Here is a 19,047-nt window from a genome sequence, read left to right on the forward strand (position 1 = left end):
GAGCCCTCTGGCAAGCCACTGCAAAGAAAACTGCTAAACTCCACTGAAACCTTTCCTCCTCTGAAGTCTCGTCAGCTATGCTTTACCACCAGACTTAAAACAATGTATGAAAGTTCTATCCTTATGACATTATTATCATATACGAGATCCTTGTTATGTTGGCTAAAGCCAGACACCAAGTGCAGAAGTTATTATAGTAGACTGAGAAACAGACCAAAGATTGTCTTTGGAAACCTAATTAAACCACTGGATATAAAAACTAACAAAGTATGGAAAAATATCTGAATTCAGAGAAGACAAGCCTATAAAGAAAGGAGAAGCATCTGAAAACCTAAGAGATATACAAAGGGTATGAAACCTGACCCAATCTGTCTCAGAAGAGCTTGGGGTCCCAGTAAATTCATTGCTGTCAAGATATACTTAAGTAGTAGCAACCACTTTGCTACCTTCACAAACCAAGACTCAGAAACCTTTGTCTTTCCATCTAGGTGTACAGAGCAGTTGTAGTAACTTATATATTCAAAAACACATACAATTTTGTGTTCCACACTGAACTGAGCTACTTCTGCTCACAAAGACAAGAATGCATCACACCAAATATTATTCTGAATCCAGTCATGGGCTCATTTTCATCATCAAAACTCTTACCAGGGAACGTATTTAAGTTATCATATAGGGATTCTCACTAAAAGATACTCTATAAAGAGCACCTGAAATGAAATGGTCATACTCAAGCATAATGCCAGAAGCCATTTAGAAGTTGAAATTAACATATTGGTCAACAGGAAAGTACATCAGATATTGGAATGGATTTTAATTAAGATAAATTATTTTCATTGCATCAGAAGCATCAACTTACTCAATTCACATACTCGTCAGGTAAAGATTTATCTTGGACAGCATTTCTTAAACAGAACACTGGATTATTTTTCACTGAACATCACTTAAACCTTTGTGTAGTTTTTAGCTAATTAACTGTTAACTGAACAAACATAATAAGAAATAAATATTCTAAGTGTGTAAAACATTCAGCCACCTTCCAATAACTCTCTATGGCACATTTAGTAAAGCAGATCCTACTATTTGAATTGCTTCATATGAACAAGACAAGTTTAAAAATGGAAGCAATTTAAAAATGTATTCTTAAAAAGTAGTACTTAAAAGGTCCTCATTATACAGACTTCCAAAACACACCCAAAGTCCTCACGAGTTTTAACATACTTCAGTTTTAATTGGCACATGGCAAGCCTCCTTCTGAAGTGAGTGTGTTCTCTTCATTACTGGAAGAAAATGTATCAAAAAATACAACTAGCAGGCAAGCTGCTGCTAAAGTCATACCTGAGAGAGGCAAGAAAAGAGCAGACCTCCTAATTACAGAGAGCAGACCCAGAGTTTGATCTTAAACAAGGGAGAGAAACCTTCAAATGTCACAGCTCAAAGCTCTTCTACACATCCACAAAAAAAAAGGTGCATTTCACCCCAGCCTAAATAGCTACTCAAAACAGGCAACCTTGAAAAATGCAACTGCAAAGATACCACCATGCTTTTGTGGCATTATGCACAGGAGGTTGACTGGTGTTATTTAATCTCTCATTCACTAGCTTTTTGTATTTTCTCTCTAAATTTGACCCCTTTTGATTTCCACTGTTCTAAAAAAAATTTGATAGTAATGGTTCACTTTTTCCTTTGCATCATCTTCTAAAGAAGACATATCCTTCCAAGCTCTTAATCTCAATGTTGGGTAAGTTTTAAACAAATCAGAGTTATATTTTTGGTATGTACGATCTTTTGCAGTATCATCTGACACAATAAAGTTCAGAATTTCTAGATCACCATAAAAAAAAACAAAAAAAAAAAAACAAGGAAGGAAGCTTTTGTTCTTCCACAGAATCACATAATGGTTGAGATGGAAAGGGACCTCTGGAGGTCATCTAGTCCAACACCCCTGCTGAAGCAGGATCAACTAGACCTGGCTGTCCAGGACTACGTCCAGACAGCTTCTGAATATCTCCAGTGATGGAGACTCCACAATCTCTCTGGGCAACCTGTGTCAGTGTCTGGTCACCCTAACAGTGAAGAAGGGTGTTCCTGATGTTCAGACAGCATCTCCTGAGTTTTAGTTTGTACCCATTGACTCTTGTCTTGTCACTGGGCACTACTGAAAAGAGCTTGGCTCCCTCTTCTTTGCACTCTCCCTTCAGGTATTTACATAAGTTGGTGAGATACCCCCTTAAGCCTTTTCTTCAGGCCAAACAGTCCCAGGTCTCTCAGCCTTTCCTCGTAGGAGATGCGCTCCTGTGCATCACCTTCATGACCCTTCACTGGACTCTTTCCAGTATGTCCATTATCTCTCTTGTATCGGGGAGCCCAAAACCAGACACAATACTCCACGTGCAGCCTCACCAGTGCAGAACAGATAGAGAGAAAGGATCACTATCAACACTCCTCCTAATGCAGCTCAGGACACCACTGGCCACCTTTGCCACAAAGGCGCACCACTGGCTCGTGTTCAACTTTGGTGTCCACCAGGACCCCCTGGTCCTTTCGTGCCAAGCTACTTTCCAGCTGGTCAGCCCCCAGCATGTACAGATGCATGGGGTTCTTCCTCCCCAGGTGCAGGACTTCGCACTTCTCCTTGCTGAATCATCAGCCCATTTCTCCAGCATGTCGAGGCTGTATTTCCTCTACAGCTAGTAAATGAATTTTAGTCTGACATCTCATCAGGCTTTCAGTACTGCACAACGATTATCTTGAAGGGATGAAATAAACTGTCCACAGAGACAGATACAGATTCGCAAGGTAAAGAATCTCCTACTTGCAGTGAAATTCCTGAACATTTACAGGATCAGCAGACAAGATCCATACATATTTATCTTTCAGAATTTCATTTAATCTTTTTTTAAAGCTTATGTTCTGCATTCCTGAGGAAAATTATGGCACTAAAATAACCACTTTAGTTAGAAAAATACCAGCCATTATCCACTGTCTGGTAAAAGTTTGGTCAGCAAAGGAAAAATCAATGTTTCACTATAAGGAAAAGTGTGAAATATTTAACAGCCTAACAATAGTTTGGAAACTACTTTTCTGAGTAGCAACTCTGCTACTTTAGCTCAGCTGGTGAAACAAGCACATCTCCGGACCATTATTCACCTTCAACAGGAAGCTAAAATTTTCAGTGCGGATAGGAATGATTACTTATTATCTTTGTCATCAGGGACATAGGAATAGACAGCTTCCTAATTAAAACGTATTTGGAAGGAGATACAACTAACTGCCAAAATATATTTGAGGGACATCTGACATCTTTTCATCTTGCAACACTAAATGAAACCTGCTGCTAAGCGCAAAGCATTTTCTATGAACTCCACTTGACTCCATGGCTGTGGAATTCACTTCTGTCAGACTAGTAAGACACAATAGATCCCTGCCACCTCTAGACTTACTGAAAAATTCCTTTCTTGAAGAAGTCCTACATCAATCACTTAACAGACACGTCGACCAAGTTCTCACCTGGAACACAACCAAGCAGTGCTTGAAAAGCAAAGCAAGCAAGCCAAACCAAAATACTGTACTGGTCTTGCAAGTCACAACTGGAAATATGTCTTCTCTTAGAAAAGGATTCAAATCAAACACCTTGGAAAGCATTCTACAGCAGCTTCCATCAGAACTACCTTGGCATTTCATGTCATCACAGAACTAGAACGGTCATCTGACAGTACTCAACAGAGTCTACCAGCTATGTTAAACATTTTAAATAAGGATTGGAATATTAATGTATCATCTCTACCTATCATAGCAATTATCTTTTTTCGGTGAAAAAAAATCATCTTCCCATTTATAAGAATACCTTAAATAGTAAAAACAGAAAACAGATACACAAATATACTAATGTTTAGTATATCAACAGTATGAATCTAACAGCACTGTTAAAAATCAAGCTGTTTTCAATGCTACATACAGGGATATGACCATGAAATTCAATTTACCTCTGTAAGACAAAATACATCATGATATAACAACTGAGGATATAAGATGAAGTGACCTGAAAACGCTGGAATAACTCAAGCTCTTTGTCAGAGCATAATTTTGCTTTTCAGAAACTACTCGTATCTTACCTTTGTTTTGCTGTATTTGCATTAGTCTCCAAGTCACACCAAGCAATCTGTTCACCTGCTTACTATTCAGCTTGCTGCCGTCCTGAAGAGTGTCTGTCACAAATTTCCGTATCATGTCCAGCCAGCCAGAATCCATCTGCAGTGTTGAAGTGCTTGCTAGTGAAACCATTATGTCACACAAGGTTAAATTCAGTAAAAGATGGTCTACGCTGTTTGAGGATGACATACAATACCTGTTGCTAAGGGGGAGGGCAAGAAAAAAAAAAAAGATATGTAAAAAAAATTTTGTGCCTTTTACTATATGTTACTTTGGTAGAAATTATACTGTGAAAAAAAAAAAAAAATCTATGTTTTAAAGCCAATACGCATTTCAAAAGTCTTCATGTTTGACATTTGGGTACTTCAAAATTTTTGTTCTGCCACCAAAATGTCTAGCTCTCATATTCATAGTGGCAGCAACAACAAAGCTCTAAATTGTATCTCTATGGCTGGTTTCTCTTAACTGACATCTTCACTCTGGCCTAGCAGCACTTTTAAGTGACTGAAACTGGCAAAGGAAGACTAAAAAAAGTTAATCCTTAGTTTCAGTCTCTTCTGTGTTTCTTCTCTGAGGAATCACATGAATTTTGTCATTATCCCATAATGGCAAAAAGCACCATGAACAGTATAAAGAAATCCATTTATGTACTTTTTTCCAAACTTCCATCAAATGAGAAACACATTTTTCACCACCACAATATTCTGTAGGACCATCCTGTTGCCCTACAGAGGTTGACAGACAAAATTCAGGGATATCAAGAGAGAAATCAAGGGTATTGCAGCTTGACACGCAATGCTAGAACTTCTCTACTTGCCAATTAGTCACTCCCAGTAGACAAAAAAATCCCCATAGCACTTAGCTACAGAAAGCTGCACAATATGAATGCCGACATTCAGAACACAAAGCAGAGCTGTGAAAATGCCATAACAAGTAGCACTTTAACCTGCGCTAACTTAAGTGTAGTCACCTTTCAGTTCAGAGCCAACCATTACAATATGAGCAAATAACTCTCAATCTGTGGACATCACGTACACGTGGCATAAGTGCTAGTAACTGTTTCATGTTCAGAATATGTAGGTATTAAGCACTATCAGCAGTACTGTGGTAAATTTCTGCAACACTTTTCAAACCAGAGAAGGAAGGAAGCCTCAAAATGTCATGCAAGGTTTCCAAATGCAGGCTTGTAACCCAATATATCAGTAAGCAAGCAAAACAAAAGCATCTATTCTTATTTTCACAGCATGAAGCTGTTTCCACAAGTCTTGAAGTAACAGTCAAAAACACAAAGAAGAGTTTCACAGATTATTTCTCCTGCACGTACCCAACAATATATTTACTTTAAAGTTCAAGAATGAGGCAAAACTTAGTAGAAGAGTGAAGAAGGGTCAACAGAAATATGGTTAGTCAGGGTGCCGCCTATAAGACAAGATGGTTGCATTGCCTGACTACTAATTCTGGGATTTTTCAGTTTCAAAGAAAGGTCTTCAGGTCAAAGCCTGGAAAAGCAAAACACCTTTTGGCTTTATGAACTTGATGGGCAAGACTTAGCTGAAATGAAAGCATTTAACAAAGAGCTATGCTGTACCTGTGATCTATGTGCCCTTCCAGGAAGAGAAAACACAACAATCAAAATATCAAACATGAGCTCAGTCTCAAGTACACTTGCACCTTGGCAGACCCTTAGTATAACAAGAGCTGCTTATATTACTACAGCTTAGACTGCAGTGGCACAGTTTGCAAGTATTTCAAGCTAGAACAGACACCAGCTTATACCCGTAACACCAGCATTTTATACAGGCTGCAGTGGCACAGAATGACTCCAGAACAAACTTTGAATGAATGTAGTCTCACACCTGGGAGCGGAAAGAGGAGACAACCTGCTACTGGCCTGTACCAGAACAAAACTGGCACACCCACTCTTGCTAGCTCAATAGCGAAGAAACACACAAGTGTTTGACTTCTCCAGTACTGCTTGGCCATGCAGGACAGGAACAGTACGTCCCATCTCCCATCCTACCTGTATTTAACCAGCCCTGTAATACAACTACAGAAGAGTAGATCTGGGTGAGAAAAATGTTTTAGCTATGTTTTGATGTAATTCAGCAGTCAACTGAAGAAAACATGCAGAAATACGAAACTAGTCAGACTAACACAAATCACCATATAGCAATATGCAAATTCCCAATCAAGCATTCAATAAAATATTTTCATTTCTGTAAGACTGCATTTTTAATTTCTACTGGAGGCTATTCAGATGACTTCCTATACAATACTTTTACAAAGCACAAATAAAACTTAGCAATTCAAAGCAATGCTACCTTCCTATAAAAACAACTCTACAGATCTTGAAGGAATACGCAATAAATAGGGTTTTTTTCCCCAACATTAAAAACTTAATACTGGATAAAGCATATGACTCACATTGTCTCACTTATGAAATTAAAAGCTGTAACATGACACTGATTTTATTCTTACCCTTTGCACGAATCTCTCTTTTTGTGCTTTACCGTTTCTTGTAGAGAATAAGGAAAATGACGCATGAAGTGGTGCTTGAAATCAACAAGGTAATTCATTCGAAGCCACAGCTCCTGTTAAGGAAAGCAGATGATAGACAGAAAACATGGTAGTAAGTGAAACACATCAAGGCAGCCATATTCCACAATCCATTATTGAAATCAATGAAAAACAGGCACTTTAGCTTCTGTTTGCATGTTTTCATATATATTTACTTTCACACACAAATGTGAAGTCCTGCGCATGAGCCTGAAGGCCCATAGAATAACGGCATAAGTGAAGGTTGAGTGAGTGACAACATTTAATCCAAAGTGGATCAGTATATTTTCTCAGCACATATTAATGTGGGTGTATGCAATACTAAACCAAGTGAGTTACAGATGTGGAAGTGCTTTTACATCACTGCAGTGACTGTTCTGAGTTTTCTACCAAGACATATTCTGACACTGCCTTCATCTCTCCCTGTCACTAGTGTACATGTAGTTTAAAGCCCACTGACACAAAACATCTTTATGGTAGAAAGCTCATCCTTATAGAAAAAGGATTGTTTTCCAGTATTTAAAAATAATTTTACTTGTTGGGTTAGCAGATACTCACAGTCACCATTCCACAAACCATTCAGCAGAACTCAACACAAAAAAAGCCTGCACTGCTATCAAATCGGTCAGGCAGAATAATCTTATTGATATTCAAGTGTTAAAAAACAGAGAATGGCCATTAAACTATTTCAAAGATTAACAGGTTTCCACCAGGCATATTCATAGTGGTTTTCCAGAGTGTCTCCAATAACCACGTTGGTCTGTACGGCCAAAGGCTATAAAATTAGCAGAGCTTCCATTTTCAAAAACTGAGCCATCTGAATGCATTTTATATATAAAGGTGACTATAAAGAAAAAATATGATAAACAGTTTATTGTATCTAAAAGACAATATGCTCAAAAAAAGAAGTTGTATGGACCATCAGATTTTTTTTTTTCCTGCAAAACATCCAAAGGTCACAATGCAACTGTGTGTACCTAAACCAGCTACATCTCAACACAGCACCACTCCTTTCACGTGGCTGAAGAGCACACATCCTACTGCTAAGGGCAGCAGCTCTGCAGTGCCCTACAGAAAAAGGCTAGGGGCAGCAGGCTGCTATAGGTATTTACCAGGCCAGCAGCCTGCTTTCTTCCTGCTTCAAAGAGGCCTTGTACCACAGATGAAAGGGAACAGCACGTTTTGTGCGGACGCACTGAATCCATCCGTCAGGCTGTGTATGCTGGCTAACTCTGGTCTAATAGAATGATTCCACAAACAAATTTCCAGTAATTATTCTTTATGCAGATGTGTTTAGCAAATGGACATACAGTCCTATACACAGGTAAAACAAAAAGCTGTCAGGACATTCCTTCCAGCTACTCTCAACAGCCAAAATGGGAAGAGAATTATGTTCTTTTTCCAGTTTGCAAAAAATTTTGGAAGAGCTGCAAAAGTTACAAAAAATAGCAATTAATTTCTCAAAGTAAAAGACAGACTAGATAATTAGGGCACAAAAACTTCAAGGATATTTGCCATAATTCTTACTGAGGTTTTGATTCAACGTCTTGTGATACTACCAATCGTGACACAACAACATAGGCTGCACCAAGCAATCACAGGGTCTCATACCACCATTGTCCCCTATCCTTCCAAGGGTTTAGGGTTTGCTCATTTCCATCCCTTCACCCCTGTAAAACTTTTCAACACACAAAAAAAGGAACAAACTACTCCATTCTAAGCTTTGTTCAAATTTATATTCTAGAGGTTATCTGGAAGACAAAATGCTCCTCTTCTCCAATACCTCTTCCATTTTCAAAATCTTCTGTGCTGCAGCCTGTCAAGGATTCCTGAAGACTGATCGTTGAACTCACTGCTCAGTTCAGCAGATTCTCTTCTAGAGTAAGATACTTGACAAAATCCAAACCCAAATTCTACTCAAAACCTAGGCTTTTTCTCTTAAAGAAATATTTCTATTACTTCCGATCACCAAATCAATAGTTTCCAATCAAAACAAACTGTCATTATTATGCCACAGATCACTTCTCCCTTACCATTTTGTATGTTTCATCATGTCGCTTTGTGAGTTTCCACAATAAATGTATTATACTAAGCACTTGCTGCATAAGCTGCTGAGATTCTGATTCCAAAAGGTTTCCAAGAATGGGAGCTGATTGTGCAGGAGAGGCTTCAATCCAGCACTCAATCAATAATGGAATTATTATTTCAATAAAACCTTTTAAGTTTTCAGCCGAGGACAGGCCTTTTTCTGCACTGTCCATTACACTTGTCAGAGACCTAAATGACAAAAGCAAAGAAAAAAGAAAAAATATGAAGATCGCACCTTTAAAAACAGATTAGAGCAATACCACTTTCCTGCTCTCTGAATAACAGGAACAATTACTTTTTGACACATTAAATGTTGGCTTGCTTTCTTGCTAGATATTTCAGTAAGGAAAAAAGGGAGTTCAAACCATCTACAACAAACCTGCTCCCGAGTCTCCCTGAAAGTTTGTGTGCTTCTGTAACAACTTCTTAGATTTCAGTATTTCTTTCCCCATTGCTATATGTAAAGTCTATAAAGTGGAGAAATATGATGTGCATTATCATTATCACCTTCAACCAACAGATAAGAATTCACTATACTCGGCACAACAACACATAAAAGCTTTAACTTTTAAGCTCCTTGAAGCAAAATAATGAAACTGACTACAGAGTATTGTCAAATTTATGAGGTTTATTACAGTTAATAACCATCTCCAGCTATAATAAACATATGGGTTGTTCATTCTAATAGGAAAAAAAAATATCATTCTGCAAAAATCTAACTTTGGTTCCCACCTGATGTTTAACTATAATGCTCTGGAGAGCAATTAGCTGGAAAATTATTAAAATGATCTAATGATTAATTTAAACAAAAATTATCAAAAAATTAAGATATATAGTTTGAATTAAAATAACATCTCCCAGAAAGCAAGAAAATCAAGGACTTTTTCCCCTCTTATAACACATTTTGTTTGTGTTTCAAAAGGGATTATCAGCACAAATGACCAAATCCTGCTCCTGGAGAAATTCAGGTGATTTGTATCCATTTAAAAAAAAGTTCTGCAAAGAAAGAAACCCCTGAGTAACTCCGGTTCCAACCACAGCATTTAACTCTCAGTAAGACACAGCAGACAAATCCCATCTTCCAGTTATAACCACAATGAATTCTAAAGCATCACTGGACAACCTAGTTGATAGCAAGAGGATAACCTCACTGAAAAAGTTAAGTTGTCCTGTAAATCATACACCACGACAAGACTACACAGTCAGCTCAGACTCTGAAATGTCAGTAATTGGCTGAAATAGTTCTGAAGTAGTAGCCTTCAGTCGTTTCAAAAATAATACCTGATATTACAGCAGAGCTTTGGAATTCGAGCAATCTGTTTCTGGAACACAAAAAACCCTTCCCATTAAACAGGGAACAGTGCCTGAAATCTGAGAATTTGGCAACACACACCTGGAGATTACTACAAAAGTATAACATGCACACTCAGCTATTTCAGTACTTTTCTGAAACAAGGGATGGAAAAAGAAGAAAGAATCCATGCCAAAAGGTATACTCCACCCAGCCACTGAAAGGATTTGGGCAAGAATACTTAGCATAGCTTTCATGTACCCCTGCAAAAGACCCTCCCATGTCTCAGGATAAGACTCCTCCACATATTTAAGGTTAACAATAAGTAAAATCTGATTGCCAGTAACAGATGATGACAAAGTATTACAGTAATCTGCCCAGTATGCATTCGATTAGTGCAATATCCTTAGGAATACATGTCCACTGGAACTGGAAGGATTTTATGTCAATTAGAGCGTTAATCTTTTTGTCACCTATCTATTATCACTATTCTTTAATGGTAAGGTGGCTCTCAAACACTATAAAGCATATTACCTTCATATCAGTATGAAATACTATTGCGGGGAGCTGCAAGATATTTGTGTACCCCTTAAACTGTTGTTTTTCTTTAAAACGCCAATATCTTTATAAAGCAGAACCAAAAGAAAACTGTGTAACATATCTGCCATTTGACAGTAAGAAGACAGCAAAGCGAAGTCAAGGAAGCGTAAAGGAAACAGAAGCAGCAGAAAGTTGTTCCCTTGTTTTAAAATAGGAAAAGTCATTGGAAGTCTGTAAGTTTTTATGGCTCAGAGTGTAAGCCAGTTTACTGTCCTTTTTTTTGTGCGCAAAGAAACACTCTGTACACCAAGTGAACTGTAGTTTCCGTTTCTAGCTGATGCACAGGTAACAGCATATAGATATTTATTCACTATGCTTTGTCTTCCATTTTGGTCTCTCAAGTCTTCACTTTTCTCTGCGGCTTCATTCCATCCTTTCTTAGCAGAAACAGAAGCTGTAACATTTCTCTTCAGCACCAGTTCCAGTCCAAAAACAGATCACACACCTTGGTATCACCTCATGAAGTTGTGAAAGCTTGCTGTTTTCCCATACCTGAAATGAGTTTGGTGGAAAAAGCAGCACAGTCAGCACATAAGGCAGAGGATATATTCTCATTATCTCCTAATTCACTGTAATCTTTAATTCACACACAGTAAGACCTAGCACACAACAGAAAACAATAAAGTCTTTCAAGCTTCGCATTGTTGAACCATCCAGCATTGCAAGCTCAGAATCTACACTTTTTACTAAACATTAATAGTGCACACTGATCCTGAAAATCTTTGCCTGTAATCACTAGGTTATCAAGGAGGTGCCATCCATACCCAATGAACTTGCAAGATTAAAAAGATATAGGAACTTTAAAAACTTAGCATACTATTAGTGGTGTTTGGAAGCCTACTTTTTAAAGAACAAAGTCGAAACTTACTTGCAGTATTAGTGATGAGGCCATCAATACATACACACCGCAATTAGTTACTTATGGTTTGGTCAACTCATTATCTATAGTTAGGACTTGACTATTTGTGCATTGACTTCTTTAAACAAAAACACACATGATGTTTGACATTTCAGAAGTACTCAAGGAGCATTACAGATGTTTTGCACCTTTTATTAGAAGTAATTTCTATCCTTACAGTAATGGCCATACCAGAGGCCTGGGAATGCCTGTAAAAGGCCACAACTGGGATTGGAAGAGACAGAATTAAACAACTTCAGATTACTAGAAAAGATTTCAGTGGCAAATACAAAGGCCACCACAGTAATTTCCACTCTCAGAATTTCATGGATATCCACTAAAATAAGCTGTACTGGCCCTCTGTGCAAAATTAACGTATCAAAAATACGTGTGAATACAATGAAATGAGAAGATTTTAGTACCTTCTGCAGATGCCCCTTCTCTTTCCATTCTTCTGTTCTGCTGCCATCAATTCGCTTTGCCAATCTCGCCTTGGTTTCTAGCAATGTTTCCTTCTTCTGGCTCCTCCTCATGCTTGCTAATGCCTTTTTTGAAAGTATTTATACCCACAAGTGGATCACAACGTTTCATGAAAATCTAGCTCCTCAGGAAGTGGAATCCAATTCAGGTGACACAAGGTATAAAGTTTATCTTCCTAGACCTTGGATACAACACATCTTCAGCAATTACAGGGCATAGTATATTGCACACTGGATATCACTAAGGGCACAATACAAGAATCCTCTGGTCCACAGATGTACGCTTCTGACTGCAGAGATGAAGTCCATAGGACTGTTTTGTGCTCAGCACTGAGCCCTTCCCCATTCCTCAAGTAGGCTTCACCTGTCTAGTTTCCAACTAAAGTTTTACCTGCAGCAGATATTGTTGGTCACGATCAAACTCTTCGGCTATGTAACAACCACTTTTTACTTAGTTAATATAAATTTCCTATACTTATCACAAATAATACATAGTCTACCAAGAGGAAGCCTAGGAGAGTGGGAATAGAATGGGCATTTGTGTGTCTCCATGGTAGAGATGGAAAACACCTGCTGATTCAGTCCAAAACCTGTGGTACTAAAAGAGAACACCTCTTCTTCTGCACTTCATTCAAAGACACGAGATGGACATAGCAATGGGTTTTATACCCTGCTCTCCCACTGACCTCCTAGATGAATTTGGTGTAACTGCTTATACCCCTTATTCGGTCTCCCTCAGCAGTAAAACAAGGATTGTGGTTTCTCTTCAAACCACCTTGACACCCGTGGATTACAAATGCTGTGTAACAGCTAAACAGTTTCCATTTTTCAAGTCGTCATTCCAGGTCTCCTACCAGCAGCTACATAACACCTATCATAATGCACGTAGATGAGGATGCCAATGTTTAAAAGGTATCATAAAGTGGGGTGGGAGGTTCCCCTCTGGTTTGAGGAGCAGGTGAATCGGAAAGGAGGAAGAGAAATAAAGATGGTTAGTCATTTCTCCCTTAACTTCACCTCAAATCTGTTTAGAGTACTACTAAAAAAACCACACAAACTTCTCTGTGGCTAAGCACACTACACTTTCTTCAATATTTATCAACGTCTCAGACGAGACATCTTTTAACCATAGTGAAGATATAAACAGGTGAATTCATTAAAAGTACCTAGAATCAGAAACTCAGCACAACTTTATACAGTCAGATACATCTTATCATGCTGTCCTTTGTAAAAGGAGCTATATTCAAAGAAAATAGACTTCTAAAATTATGACAGACTCTTGCAGGTAAAACCACAAAATTTCAGTAAAATTCACTATTACAGTATAAGAAACAAGATTATGTTTAGTGTAAAGAAATTTGCCTGCTTGGCCACAGCGCTGTCTGATATCCTGCAACAACCTGCAGTTATCAGTTTGCATTCCAAAAAAAATGCTAGAGCTGGTCTGCCAAAAGTATTACGAATAGCAAAAAATAAAGCTTTTATTTGACAACGGGAAAGTTCATGATACATGCATAGCACGGTTACCTGCTGAGTATTTCCATATTTAAAAGCCACTGCAGCAATATGGTACATTACACTAAATACCCTAAAATGTGGCTAAGGGACAATCTCACAATAAAAATTAAAATGGTGTCTCCAACAGCAACAAACCACAGTTTAACACTGTGATCGTACAGCTGACTAAATTCCCAAATTAGCTGACGTTTTCTCACCTCAGTCTAAACGATGAGTTGATCTTTGGTCGTAAGCCACCATTTTCAAACAGTTGTATATGTTGCTGATTATTTGCATGGACCTTCCAACTTATACATATTGGGCTCCTCATAGACTGAGGGCTATCCTTTTGTTCTTGAAGCCCTTCATCCTCTATCTCACTGGATCCATCCACCACTGCTTGGAGAAACTTCTTGAGCCTGGTAAGCACATTCAGCCTCCACTGCTGAGAAGTTACTCTGCGATTTGGGTTAACAGAGAGCATCCAGGAAAGTTTCTCTTTGCTTTTCAGTCTTTTTGACAGCTGCTGGTGAGAAATAAGCTCTACAAAATTCTTCAACAATATACTGCTGCGGTCTGTGAGAAGAGCTGGGTACACTTCCAATAAAACATCCAAGACTTTCAATGAATCTTCCTGAATTCCCTCACTGATATGAGTCATGGCACTGGAGAGATGGGCACTTACCAAAGGAAAAAACGGAGCAATCTGTTCCGCTCTTATTTTTGAAGCCAAGAATTGCAGCAGGTGAACAGCTGCTCCTCTGACACCAGAATCTTTGTCTGTAAACACAGCTGCCACCTCACTTATTATATTTGAAAGGTGTGCATCAATTACAAACGGATACTGAGATAGGAGATCTTTGAGCCCAAGAAGTGCATTGTGCTTAACCCCGGGACTATAGTGATGCATCTGTGAAAGCAGATCCTAAAAGGAAAGAAACACATACACTTGCTATCATTATTACTTTAAGCTCCTTAAACTTCCCCACCTATTCCCAGCACATTTTTCTTAAATACTCAAACACACAGAATCTGTTCTTATGATGTACTGCTGTTTGTAACAACATAGTATGTTCACAACAAATATAATATTAGTCTGGAGTGTAACAATGAACAAATCATCAAAATTCAATGACAGAAAAAAAACAAGATATCATGACTTGTCCTTCAGGTAATTCGAAAATCCTCCTTAAGTTTACCCACAACCCTACTGACTTAACAGAGAGATGACTAAAAGTAAGTCCTCTCACGCTTGTTCTCAAAAGTAGAGCTACAAAATCTCAGTCTCAACAGCTTTCTTCAGTTTAAGCAGAGAGCTGCAACAGATAGAAGACGATGCAAAGGACAGAAAGCAGAACCACCACCCAAAGAAATACAAGATTTTTTAAAAACATCATCTCAGGAAGTCTGTTTTTTAAAACCCCGTCCTTGAGTTGTGATCCAAGACTTTCAAAAACCAAATGTTAATCCCAGATACCTCAACCAGCATGCACCTTTAGTTTTCACACTGCTGGAAACCCTTCCCTTGGGTTATGTGCTGGTCCAGCAATTTAAGTCATTAAATTCATGGGTCAGCTTATTGTCGAGGGCAAAGAGGCTGTATGAGATACTCTGCTGGTTTTTTTAAAGTTTGGTGGTTTGGGTTTTTTGATTTTTTTTTTTTAATAAATTTTTTTTCCTATACTCTAGTATACATAGTAAACCTAAATAAATGACAAGTAATTTTCTGCCATTTCAGAATGTAACATCACAAGATACCTTTATGTTAAGTTTTCTATTTTGCGTAGGAAGCACTCCATCTTCTTTAAGCTGCTCAGGAATTTGTATGGCCTTTGTTCTGAAGGTAGTATCAGTTGCATTCTCTAGTTTAGGCTTTTTTTTCCCAACTTTTAATTTCACTTTCTGGAAATCTTCTTGATGTTTCCTTTTTTTAGTCATTCTGACTCTCTGCAAAAAAGATATTCAGAATTTTAATTCTATTAAATACACTACAAACAAGTATTTTTTCCACCACAGAGCAGCAACTTCCTAATGAAGGCTACTGTTTTTACGCTTTTTCCTAGGCATAAACTAGTGTCCGTCCCAAGATAAGATACTAGGCTAAACAGACATGCAGACTGATCCAGTACAGCTGTTCTTCTACTGTCCAAAAAACACTCTGCTACTGCTTTGATTGTCTTTGCCCTGAGAACTGCTTTACTGAAGAAGCTCACTTAAGCATCTGTATCTTCCACTGCTTTATCAGATTAAGTTGTTGGTTTCATTTTAAAAAGTTCCTGCCAATAAAGAAACTTTTTACATAGTTGGCTCTTGTCAAGCCAAAGGAGCTCAATGAACTGTTTCATTTAATTTGTACATTGTTTACCAACTCAATCATTAATAGCATACAGTCTGCACACATAAAATCATTGGTTTAATCAGACCTTCACCAATAACAGCAGTATACAAGAATCTAAGAAAACTTCCACTACGCACTGAAAAGTCCAGTCTGTGCATTTAAAAACAGTAACTAGAAAGAATGAGGGGGAAAAGAAAAAGGTTATATTGACACATATAAAGTAAAAAGAGACTGAAAAACTAAGCCATATTTAATAAGGCATAAGAAATAAGGTAAAAAGAAAGAAAGAAAGAAGGTAAGTAGCTGTACTTACAAGTAAGTTGTACAGACATACTAGAATAGACATACATTAACCAAAACAAACTAAAACCCACTCTTCAGTTTCTGAATGGTTTTTTGGCTTTGATGTATCAGTACTGATGTAAGTACTCTTAATTCCACCAGACAGAAAAAAACACACACCACCCCCAAAATCAACACACACTACACCATAGGTTCCTTTGTTTTATCTTCCTTTCCCCTATCTCCGTACTTCTAAATTCATTCATAACAAAACTCCAGAAGCTGATGTCAAAACATTCAACATCACATTCAAATTGTGCCTTGGCTTCTGTTAATTAAGACCCTAAATCCATGATCTGATGACTTCTAGAAGTGGTCATAGAAATTGCTTAGAATTTAAAAGGGGGAAGGGGGAGACAAGCACAAAGCCGTTACGATGTTGAGGTTTAACACCTCACAACTTTCTAAGAGTAACAGGTAATTTATAGAGCTGAAATCTGAGTACTGCCAGTCCTCACTGTACACAGTGTAAGTGTTCATGCTGTCAGGTACATAAACTTTTTGTTTCTTCCCTATTTCAAAACTACTCTTTGGCTAAACTAGGTTTTGCACACTCCTAATATCAGAAGTACATAAAAAAATCTGCAAAAGAAATGTTCACATTTAAAGACCAAACTAAAATAAATGAAAAAAAAAAAAAACAATACAGCTGACTAAACCTAGAAATTTCTAAATAAAATACCACACAATGATTCTTCTATGGTTGACATGATCATCATTCACTCCAGAAAGTAGAATTCTACAGCTGATTTTGCCAATGGGCTTCAAACTGTAAACTTGTGCTGTATTACAGTATTTCATATACGTATCCTCAGGATAATCACTGAGTAATATTTTAGATCCAACTATAATTTTCTATTATTTTAAAACAATTTAAACAACTGACAACATAAACATTTGACTACATTTCCCTCTTTCTGCTTTTCACATGCCAGCTTAAAACAGCTGTATGCAAGGCCACTTTTAACTGAAGTGTAAATTTAGCAGAAGTAACCTACCAACTGAAAAGACTTTAAAAAAACTTGGGGTTTTGTGCCAAAATAAAAAGGTCATTTAGCGTCCAAGTATAACAACTATGGGTTTATAAGCTTTGATTTTTACCATATGCATCTTTCCAGAAAGAATGACATACAGATTTTCACCACCTGATTGCACGACACACAGAAACAGCTAGCAGCCTTTGACACGGATGTTCTTTCCACTCACAAAGCTTGCTTTAATGGAGACGTTTAGGAAGCCTCGCTCTACAAGGTGAAATGTTTGGCTTCCAGTTGGCACTAAAAACCTTTACCATACAGGTGCAGACATCTGAACAAAGTCAATTAAGTTCTTTTGAAGGAGGAGGCCTGCAAAACATACTTCCTCCTACTGAACTAAAGAAGCACAGCTAGCTTATTTCGGAAATAATTTATTGGAAATTTAAATATATCGCTTTCCAATTCACACCTACCATGCTAAATGGGAGATAAAATGGTTACAAGGCCACGAAAACAGCACAGCGCCCACGTTACAGGGCATTAAGCGAAAGCATACGCAGCTCGCGAAGTTACGTGAACATTTTAACGGAACTTCTTGCTGAAACAACTCTTCGCCTCCTGCCTTCAGCCCCGCCGCCAGCCGGCCCTCCTCCAGCGCCCCTCGCAACGACGCCGGGGCAGCCCCGGCCCGACGCCAGCTCCCCTCCACGGGCGGCTGCTGCAGGCGTCGCTCGCTAGGAGCCGCCCGGCTGCGGGGCCCGGCTGCGGGGCGGCTGCACCCGCAACGCGCTCCCCGGCACCTCCCAGGCCGCACCGGCAGGAAAATCCAGAGCAACCGGGCGGCGAGGGACGCGCCCCGGCCCCCCCCCGCCCCGCGCAGGCGGTACCTGCTGGCCGTTAACGCCCCGAGGCTCCCGCATCACCGCGCGCCCACGCCGTACCCCGGAGCTGAGGCGGCGGCTCCTGGCGCGGGTCTAGGCCGCTAAACGCCCTTCCTCGCCGTCCCGGGACATCTTTCGCCTCGTTCCCCGAGAGCCGCTCCGCTCCGGTCGCTCTACGAGGCGTTTAAACACAGCGCGTTAGTGCCCGCCCGGTGCCGGGGAGGCCGCCGCTTCGGCTCCCGGGAGCCCCGGCAGCCGCGCCGGGGAAGAGCTGGGGCCCCGCCAGCGGCAGGCGAGGCGGGAGCGACGGCTGAGGGAACCCGCCGGGGGAGGTGATGGGGGGCAGGGAGGGTGCGGACGACGCCCGCGGCCTGGGGAGCCGAGGCCGCCGGTTTCCCGGGGACCGGCACGCCCGCGGCTGCGCTCGCGCTTTCCCGCCGCCCTGCGCAGGAGCGTGCGGGAAGGGGGTGGGTCACACAAAAGGCGGCCGTTCGCGCAGGGCGGGGCCAGCCCGGCGGCCCCCGGCCGCGCCCGCGCTGCAGGACCGAGCCGGGCCGGGCAGGGCGCTGCCTCCCCGCCCCGAGCGGCAACGGCGCCGCCGAGCCCCGCGCGCGCCCCGCCACTCACCAACCACGCGGCAGCGCGAGCCCCCTTCCGCCCCCGAGAACCTGCCCGGAAATGGCCGCCCACGTGAGCGGCTGCGACCAGCGAGCGCCCTGCCACCGCCCCCCCCTTCCCCCCGCGCCCCGCGGGAAGGAGCGCGCTTCCTGCCCGCTCCTCCGGCGCCGGGGCGCTGGCGCCCCCTGCAGCAGCGGCGGGGAGCTGCGCAGCTCGCGGCGCCTCTTGCAGAACTTGAGCGGGGCGCCCCTTTCCCGCCCTGCGTGGGCACCCTCGGCCGTGCCGGTTCCTTTCCCACGAGGCGCCGGGGCCGCGGCCCGGCGAAGGTTC

At 40.5% G+C, this 19,047-nt stretch overlaps 1 protein-coding gene across 2 annotated transcripts in view; it reads right to left on the bottom strand.

Moving 5' to 3' along the window:
* The window catches only part of TEX10 (testis expressed 10), a 61,903-nt gene extending 43,103 nt beyond the window's left edge, over positions 1-18,800 (bottom strand). Inside the window, exons 1-7 of one of the 2 annotated variants that reach the window (XM_075416629.1) lie at positions 18,727-18,800; positions 18,160-18,272; positions 15,320-15,508; positions 13,780-14,486; positions 8,742-8,985; positions 6,631-6,743; positions 4,116-4,354 (exon numbers count right to left, since the gene is read on the bottom strand). In XM_075416629.1, coding sequence (XP_075272744.1) covers positions 4,116-4,354; positions 6,631-6,743; positions 8,742-8,985; positions 13,780-14,486; positions 15,320-15,499 — 1,483 coding nt within the window. In that variant the 5' untranslated portion in view covers positions 15,500-15,508; positions 18,160-18,272; positions 18,727-18,800. Of the gene's footprint in view, positions 1-4,115; positions 4,355-6,630; positions 6,744-8,741; positions 8,986-13,779; positions 14,487-15,319; positions 15,509-18,105; positions 18,273-18,726 lie in introns of both variants that reach the window. The other variant, XM_075416627.1, reaches the window with a different exon arrangement.
* Between the last annotated feature and the right edge of the window lie 247 nt (positions 18,801-19,047).

This window comes from Opisthocomus hoazin, chromosome 3 (genome assembly GCF_030867145.1).
Source record: "Opisthocomus hoazin isolate bOpiHoa1 chromosome 3, bOpiHoa1.hap1, whole genome shotgun sequence".
NCBI classification, from domain to species: domain Eukaryota; kingdom Metazoa; phylum Chordata; class Aves; order Opisthocomiformes; family Opisthocomidae; genus Opisthocomus; species Opisthocomus hoazin.